Source organism: Aegilops tauschii, chromosome 7 (genome assembly GCF_002575655.3).
Source record: "Aegilops tauschii subsp. strangulata cultivar AL8/78 chromosome 7, Aet v6.0, whole genome shotgun sequence".
NCBI classification, from domain to species: Eukaryota; Viridiplantae; Streptophyta; class Magnoliopsida; order Poales; family Poaceae; genus Aegilops; species Aegilops tauschii.
In genome coordinates, this window is record NC_053041.3 from 124,872,933 (window position 1) to 124,882,237 (window position 9,305).

Genomic DNA, 9,305 nt, shown 5'->3' on the forward strand with positions numbered 1-9,305 from the left:
TACTAAACTCGAACATTTATATGCGGAACGGACAATGTTAGCATGGATAATAGTCACTAGATGTACGATATCTATACACCTTGTATCCTAAAACGAAGGGACTTTTTAGCACGCATATTGCATTACTAAACTTTCTAAAAGGAAACCTACAAGCCATGAAAATTAGTTTCACAAGACGGCTCACACCACCCAAAATTACATTCGCTATACGGTAATCAACTCCTCTCAAAAGAAAAAGGAAAAACTTTGGCAAGACTAGGCTTTGCACCCCACAAAAGAATTCTCTTGGAACACAATCTTACAAACAACGGTCATCCCACCATCTAGTTTAAGTTAAGAAAGCTGCCGCTTCCCTACCCATGACGTACATTACACCGACCTCACCACATGTACATATGCTACTTAACACAAATCTGCATTACAGTCCACACAAGATATATCTATCTGCATTTAACATGATGAATAACCGGTGGCCATGGAGTTCCAAAGACGGGATTCGTTGAGCATCCATGACTATGCGTTGTTGTAACGTTAACTTGTGAATGGCAGACAGACAATGTCTAGAAGGCAGAATGCTTCCCATGCTACGTAGGGATTCAGGCAAATTCAAGCCTCTTTTCTGGCTATCCTGTGAAACAGTAAAAAGTGGTGTTAGATATGGAACTTTTTAGAATGGTAAGATGCCACAGGAGATTTCATTGTGTCAAGAAAAAGAACATGTGAGATTTCCAGACCTGAAGCAATATATTCCAAGAGCATCCTTGATTTCATGACAAACCGAAATGGCGAGATGCATGTAAAGACCCACTGTTACAAATAAACAAGACATGAGATGGTTGGACATTTATATATGTCACTTATGTTGCAAGAAAGATGCAAAGCTATTCAGCTGAGACAGACATCTCAAACTAAATGTTGGAGTGCAGTACTTCACCTGAGGTTGCACAATACAGAAGAATAACCAAAAGCTCGTCAGCCAAAGGAGTCCTGCGAATAAAAATGATGCATGGTTTAGCTTAACTGCACAAAGGTACAGTTGCAATTTAGCAATACTAGGCGCGGCAAACATAAAGAAACTTACCCATTGTTAATCTTTGCGGTGAGAGCATTTGCGATAGCAAAAGGAAGAAACACCAGAGCCTGGAATAAGAGATATTTACTAATTATTTTGAATTATTCTTACACTTTGTATGTAGCAGAGCGAAAACATGCACTACACAACATAGACATACCATGCACATTCCTGTTTTTAGACCTTTGGGCTCGTCACACAAATGAGCAAGTATCATCCTTCCCTGTCCACGCATGGCAAGTTCATTTATATTATGGAAAAATAGTAGCAATTCCAGAAAAAATTAAGAATGATCATAGTTTAGTTTATGTGCTATGCATGCCACTTTCAAGTCAATCGATAAAACCTATTAGATGCAATAGCACAAATAACATGGAGGAACTGAGTAACATTAGATGCTTATTCAGAAAATGGAGTGCCACTGCATGCAGCACAGAACATGAGTTCAATCGGCGAGTCTATATTAGTTGTAAGGTGATTTGATTGCCCATGTGTCATATCCAAGTCATTATGTGCTTTTGCCATGAATTCCATATGTCCAGGTGGATAACGGAACTATCCAGTTTCCCAGAGATAACTCGACTTACACACCGTCTGTCAACAATTCTGAGTATCTATACCAATATAAAAAGACCCAAATGGGCAGATCCAAACCATTTCGACCGTCAAATCATGTTATCTAGCGGTTCAAATCGCTCCAATGTTGAGCACCAAACACGTTTAACGCTCTAATTACCCAACACTGCCATTGGTTATAAACACGTTTTGACTCAACGATATCCCTTGAAATCTGCCATGTAATTAATATCCTACCATTCCGTGAAAAAGTAATTGATATCTTACCAAATACCAACGTGCAACAGATATATCTTATCTAATATAACGTGCAACTAATATCCTACCTAATATAAACGTGCACTGCACGTACATTATTAATAGTAATCTCAAATCACAGAATCGAAGTCTTGAAAGCAATAAGTTTTAGATTAAGTGATACTAGATCATATCTACACGAATCAATAATAAAAACAATAGGTTGAGATCAGAATTATACCGAAAGCAATAAGCTTCAGATTAAGTGATACTAGATCATATCTACACCAATCAATAATTTAGAAAAAATTACGTTGAAATCAGAATTATACCTTACCTTCTTATTGAAATCAATGGTTAGAAGATGTAGCAACAGATTACATTTGAACATTTGCAGTTTGCTTGATGTAAAAAGTTAGATAGTTTGAACATTTGTAGATGTAGCAACAGAACACTAATAAGGTTGCACTAGGTGGCAGATGCTGAAGGTGTGTAGTCTACTTCTTCCAGTAGCAACCGGAACTACCAAGATAACAGCACTAGGACAATCATTTCGTCTGGATGTTTGATGCTTGGTCAGTTCAGAGTTAAATCCATGCCAAGTGAAAAAAAAGGTATCGCCTGCTTTTTGGAAGGCAGTCAATCTTGTGGTGCACTGGATCAACATCTAGAAGTAAAAAAGACATCCAACATGCAAATAATATGAAGCTTGTGAACCCTAACATTTTTTCCTTCTTTTCGCAATGCATAATTATACATGCAAAATACTGTGTTTTAGAAGGAAAAGTAGACAGACACCGTGCGATTTAGCAGGAAGCCAGGAACCAATATCGTAAATATGAAAGCACATTATTCAATATTACAAAAGCAAGTCAGGGTCAAGGAACCCAACAACAGAAAAGGAACTTACAACCAAATATCCAAAAGCAGAACCAGTTCCAATCACAAGCAGATGTGGCTGGTTCTTCATGATATCTGAAGGAGAGAGATAACACCTACACAACAAGATAAATAAAACTAGTGTTACATTCAGAGAGTTATATTTTGTACGATAAACAATGAATAGACTTTCTGATCCCATACCAGACAGCAACTCCAGCTAACAGCGCAATAAATGGAAGGAGCTGCAGCCCAAATGTAAAATACAAGCATTAGAATGTGCATGTAATGTAAGAAGATAAACAAGGTTTCCGCCTTCCAGGTTGAATTGAATATCTAAATAAATAAATAATCACATGGAACTTGAACTGTTCGAATGCAGAATATTTGTAAGAGCTGCACCTGTCCAAGATAAAATAATAACTACAAAATTAAACCCAACAGCTAAGACCCGACTTTGCCATTTTAGATGCTCTAATTATAAGCTTTGGGGCGAACTAGGTGTTTATACAACATTATGCATTTGTAATTTTGTTGTCCAAAGACATACAAGCTTTTGTGTATATTTTATCTATAAAATTTCATCGTCAGGGCCTCTCCTACAGTTTCCGGTAAAAAATACAAGCTTGATGATAACAAAGAGTATCCATATGCACATATACGCAAACTCAAAACTATACATATCAAATATTCAAATCATTGCTTGCTTCTTGAAGTTCAAATGGATGGATGGACTAGAGTTTTCAAAAGCACTCTAGTCCAGGAATCTACAACCTAAAAGATTACAAGCTTTTAAGTATTGTACATACAGGAAATTCCAAAAACTTACCATTGCTAATGCTAATTCCATGCTCCCTTTCCGTGCATCAACTACTTTTTGGACATTACCAATACTGCATGACAGGAGAATCGGTCATGTGTAAGCAAGAAATATCAGCAAGACATATGCAGCACATGATTATTGGCTTATTGCATTGGAAAGTGTTTAGTGGACATGCGGTAAATGCCACAAGCAATTTCATAGAAGTTTCACTTAAAAGGGAACTGGTTCGTGAAACATGAAGATTCAAATATTTGCAAATAATTTCATAGAAGTTTCGGGTATTAAACACAGAGAAGAATTGCATGACAGGTATAGGAATCAGTCATATGTAACTTCATGTCATGGAGCCATGAAAAAAGTTACTCGGAAAATAAAATACAAAGGAATTTAAACTCACTTGGATCCAACTGTTGGGATTACAGCAAACATGATCATCAGAATCAGCACGATAACATACAAGGGGATTTCTGATACAAGTTAAAGCAACAAATCAGAAAAAGTTTCTATTAATAGTCACGTGGAGTACTTGTGTGCTACTATGTTGACAAAACTGGTAGCCGATGTAAGTTGTAACTCGCACTCCAGCAGATAAGGAGTAAAGTAAATTGTACATACCTATGCTAGCAGTCATTATCGAAATAGAGGAGATAATACACAAAATAAACAGAAAAGGCATTCGCAGTTCCTAAAGTAACATACCTGGAACAAATGGAAGTGGAACCAAACTAATAAGAGGGAGGGATTTTCGAAAATCTTGCGCCCACCATTCAGCACCTAAATTGGGGAGTAGAATTGCTTATCTTAGAAGAATGTAAAAAAAAAACTAAAGAAACAAAAAGCTATTTGAATATCAAGTCTTGCTTGGGTAAATTACCAGTAAAAAAGGTAAAAAGGTGGGAGACATAGATCAGCATCAGGCCTTCCGTTGGTCCATTTATTACAGGAAGAATAAGAGTATTTGTGAAGTAGCTGGCAGCATGAGAAATACAACCGTCAATAAGAGCTTCCAAGAAATTAATGCATTACCAAATGTGAAAAACCAAACATAAAGACAGCAGTATGAGAGTTCTGGAAGCAAATGTTGAGCTGACCCCTAAGTTTCTTATATGAAATCAGTGGTCAGTAGAAGAATTTACAGAAATAGAAGAAATACTATGATAAAGGAAGTGATAAGCAAATGGATGCATGTAATGTGCCAATCTGTTACTCAACTATGACAAAAATTACCTATGAGGTGCCAGTTACACTGGTGTAAGGTCAACACAAGGAGAAAGCAGAGTCTAATATCAGAAACATTATGAGCTAGTTGCTCAAAACTCTGGGCTAGATAACTACGCTTTGGGGTAACAAACCTTGCTGAAATAACTCGATGAGGTTTACCCACATGTAACTCATGCATTCGGTTGGCATACACAGAAGTTCACACAGAAAAAAAAAACAGTAGTATCATCCCACTAAATCAATCTTCATGCCGCACCAAAAGCTGCAGCATGCAGGGGTCTAAACCCATTATTACAGAAGGAAGAATGCAAGATTACAATTGAAATGACTTTTTTTTTAACATTTCAGACAAGAAAAGAGCATCTTGTTTTGCAGATATATGGAATATGCTCAGAGCAATTGAGTTCTAAAAGCCTTACTGTTCCCATGTTGCCAGATAAAATGGGACAGCAGCAACCACCCAATAACAGAATGTCAACCTTCCACACATCAAGGTGCTTCCAAGGGCCAAGGCTTCAAACTAACCACAGTATAAGGACGAGCCCAGTCAATATAAATAAGACAAATATATCTTTAGTGAAGGACGAGGACAAGGTGAAGGCCTCGAATAAAAAAAATCCTTACAGCGCAGGCAAGGGCATCACATCCTGCCAAATGAAAATTTTGAACACTGTAAGATTGAGATGTTGAGAGAGAGAGAGAGAGAGAGGGGCAGGAAAAAAAATACCATGATCAAAAAGTTCTCCTAGAGGACTTGATGAGCTGGTGCGCCTTGCTTGTTTACCATCAACGGCATCAAAAGTCTAGCAGGCACAACAAAATATAGTTGATTAATTCAAACCAGTGAACTAGATGACATGATAATTTCCCGTTTGCTTTGCGCATGTTGATTTACAAGGTGATAAATTGATAATGACACTACATATGTGTTTTTAATAGTTGCATCAGTCAGATAAACAAGTGTAGAAACAACATACTCCAAACACTCACCAACTAATATTTGTTCAATCTTTACAACAAAATAATTCTTCTAGGGGTAAATGTCAGGCTTAATTGTAATCAAATTCAGAACTGCCCACTAAGAGTGGGTCTTACTCATTCTGCTACCTGAAATAAAGGATTTAAGATAAACTGTTCTTCAGTAGTTAGCCTATATAGCTCTAGATTCAACGACTTAGTGAAATTATACTTATATCATTACGTGGCTATGGGTCCTCTCTCGAAAATCAGCCAGGAATACATAATTGTAATATGAACAACAACGCACATTCCTTGTTTACCATAGATTGTACAGGTCATTTCATAGTAAGAAATTAAACCAGCGGATAGGCAAGAAAACAAGAATTACAGAAATTATCACACGGAACACTCTTGCTTAAGCAAAATAATGCTCTTTAGTAACCATACAGGAGAAGCCAAAAAGATCGGAACAAGGAAGTGTTATCTATTTGGAATCTCATTCTCAGTTTCACACACCTGGTACAAGAAGAGAAGTATTCCATGGGCAAGATGGACCCACCGAGGGGGAGCTGTGTCAAGGTGGGGTGAATAAATCTGTGAAATTAGAGTCATAAGTGGAAAACAAGACATAACCTAAAACGTGGAATGCATCATAAGGTGATAACGTCGGTATATTAGCAGCAATGTACTACCTCCGTAAACAAATGTAAGACGAAATAAGAAGAAAATAAATTAAGAAAGACACTCACATAGCTAAGCAGCGAAGATGTAAGTAGAAACATAAATCCCATGAGTGTGATCTGTAAATTTGGAAAGGATCACCACAGACTGCTCCAAATGAAATGAACCCAAGGAAGAATTGACAATTTACCGATCAATCTCTTACCATGTTTGGACTATACGTTGGTCGATACATGCAAACGTGGAAAATTATAAATTAGTCCAAGGGCTCTGATGAAAAGAATAAAAATTGAAAACATTTATTTTCTGTTTGCACAAGACTACAAATCTATTTCCTTCGATTATAGAATGTTGATATGTAGCACCAAGAAGGTGCAAGATCTCAGTTCTCTGACCATCCTAACAATGTAGATACTGTGGCAGAAGAGAAGTACGTGTGTTAACGAGTACCCTTACAGCCAGGACCTAGACAACAGATCTTCAGTGAGGCAGATCAGTGGAGGTTGGCAGGCTCCAAGGAGCTCCGAGCATTGTCCTGCATCCTCGCCCTTGTGGCCACATCTGTAGTCACACTTAGCTCCATAGTTTTGTGCCTTTTTCGTTCTTTGTTTTTTCAAGATTTTTTGTGTCTCTCACGTGGTGGTTGTGTAGCTTTTGCGCCATTTGGGTGTTTGCCTTCTAATACGAAAGACGAGTGTTTTGATGCGTGCTCGAGAGAAAAAAATTAAGTGTAAGATCGATCCTACTGGTTAGTAATCCGTAAGATGAAAACAGGAACATCAAGTTTGATTGTTCTGTCACCCGTGGTTCAAGCCCAATCACTTGGCCATTGGTCATCTAAGTTAATCAAAACATCATAGTATAATTTACAGGTAATGAGGTAAAGAGATGTCACACTCTACACTAGGCAGGCATGTAACCACACTTCCTTTGTTCAGAGCAACTGTAATGACAAATCACTGACTACTGATGACGTGACAAGTTAAAGTAGTAATGTACAAACAAATTGTCAATCCTTGCAATTTTAGGGAGTTTGTGAAGGCTTCAGTCATATTGGCCTGCATCTCATTAAGTTACTGTGTTTAGAGCGACTGGCATGCAAATCACTGCCTACTGACACTGACAGCCTGACAAGTTACAGTAATATACAAACAAATTGCCAATCCAAACAGCTCGGGAGTTTGAGACAGCCACAAGGTTTCAGTGATATTAACCTGCCTCTCATTGAGTTAAGTTCCTACCTCTCTTAAAATGTTCCTTCAAAGCAAGCTTATGACGCGTCACCCCCGTTCCCCAACCCACAAATTCGACCCTCTTGGGCGCATCTACTCTCCAACCACTGACTAAACCACAGCCATCTACTCTAACCAGTATTAAGTAGAGTAGGGGAGGAGGCGGAAGGGGGCACTCACGGCATCCAGAGCGGGAAGAGGGTGACGCAGCGGCTCCAGAAGGGCTGGAGCACGTACTTGGCCACCACCGAGTGGTCCTGGCCGCTGTACCTGTAGCGCTTCAGCGTCTCCACGCCGTGCGCGCCGATGTACACCATCTCCGGCGCGGCGGCGGCGGCGGCGGCGGGCGGGGGCTCGGAGGGTCGGCGGAGGGGGTTTGGGAGGGCTCTGGATGGAAGGCTCGAGAGGGCGCTGGATCGCGATGCGATGCGGCGTGACCCAGTTGGTGGGCTTGGCTTGGCGAGGCGAGATCGGTGAGGCGGAGAGGGAGGTTGGAATCCGATGGCGTGGCGTGGTGGGATATTCGAGTCGACCCAGCACGACGACACGCCGTCAGGTCGGCCAGGGGCCCCGCCACTTTTGAGTGCAACGCACGGAGTTTTTTTTTTTCCGAAGGCCTTTTCGGGTTCAGGGGTGGCCGCCATCTGTCCTCCGGTCTTTTATTGCTGGCCTTTTCGTTCCAGGGAGAAGCACCAGTCACAAATTCAAACCCTTTTTTCTTCAGCTACGGTTTTCTTAGGAAAATCGCTTTCTCCGATGTTTGACGTGCACCTGCCAAGGGAAAGAGGCGGATACGCCATACGCGTGTCCGATTCCGAAACCTTCTGAAAACTGTACACGTTAGATCATGTCTCGATGCTTGTTCCCCTAAGGAAAAGCGATGGAACCCGGACACGTGAGAGTGGGAAATGGTAGGAGCATCTACAGCTGGCCCCCCAAACCCTTCTCAAACCGGTCACTGATCGGTAACGAAATTTTGACTCAGATGGACGTCTTAAACGGAATTCAAATGCCCGATCTGACTGGCACCTCTCATATCCAGCCCAAATATGAGACGGATATGAAGCGCCCGGGCGCGTCCGCCACGTCGGACCTGGCCCATCCGACCCCACATATATCCGTCCTCATCCGCTCGTCGGACCAATCCTAGCCACTCCAAATTCCTCTTCCCTCCACTCCCTTCGCCACCCGAGCTCACCTCCGGCGATTTTCGGCTGCCTCCAGCATGAGGGACGGCGGATCTGACTCCGACCAATCTGGATCCATCGACTGAAGTGTCATCTTGTGCGGGTTGGAGGAGGCAATAACGGTCCGCATTGCACTCTGCCGCTCACGGGAGGACAACGCCCGGCCGATGGACGGACCTGTCCAGCGCGACTCTGTAGCGTCGGCTCAACGGGTGCTCGGGTCCTCTGGGGCTGGATCATCGCGGACCCGTCAGACGGAAAATCTCTCCTTCCACATCACCGGTCGGGCAGCCTGTCGTGGGAAGGAGAGGATCGTCCCATCATGGTGTCGTAGTACCATACCAGTCACCGTCATACCCTCTCCAAGAACGCCGCATCTACTAACAGTGTAACCTAGTCCCTAAGAGGTGGGATTCGACAAGGGACTTGTTGCGCTC

The 9,305-nt window shown here is 41.2% G+C and overlaps 1 protein-coding gene across 1 annotated transcript; it reads right to left on the bottom strand.

Annotated features, from left to right (window-relative positions):
• Positions 1–245: 245 nt before the first annotated feature.
• Positions 246–8,340, bottom strand: LOC109779224 (choline/ethanolaminephosphotransferase 1). The gene is made up of 18 exons (XM_020337832.4): positions 7,862–8,340; positions 6,655–6,664; positions 6,518–6,568; positions 6,285–6,362; positions 5,536–5,611; positions 5,433–5,455; positions 5,228–5,328; positions 4,462–4,556; positions 4,287–4,361; positions 3,985–4,054; positions 3,594–3,657; positions 2,969–3,009; positions 2,796–2,880; positions 1,233–1,295; positions 1,082–1,140; positions 935–987; positions 735–807; positions 246–628 (listed from the first exon to the last, which is right to left on the bottom strand). The coding sequence occupies exons 1-18, from the start codon at positions 8,323–8,325 to the stop codon at positions 607–609; spliced, it is 1,503 nt and encodes a 500-aa protein (XP_020193421.2). The 5' UTR covers positions 8,326–8,340; the 3' UTR covers positions 246–606.
• Positions 8,341–9,305: the final 965 nt, after the last annotated feature.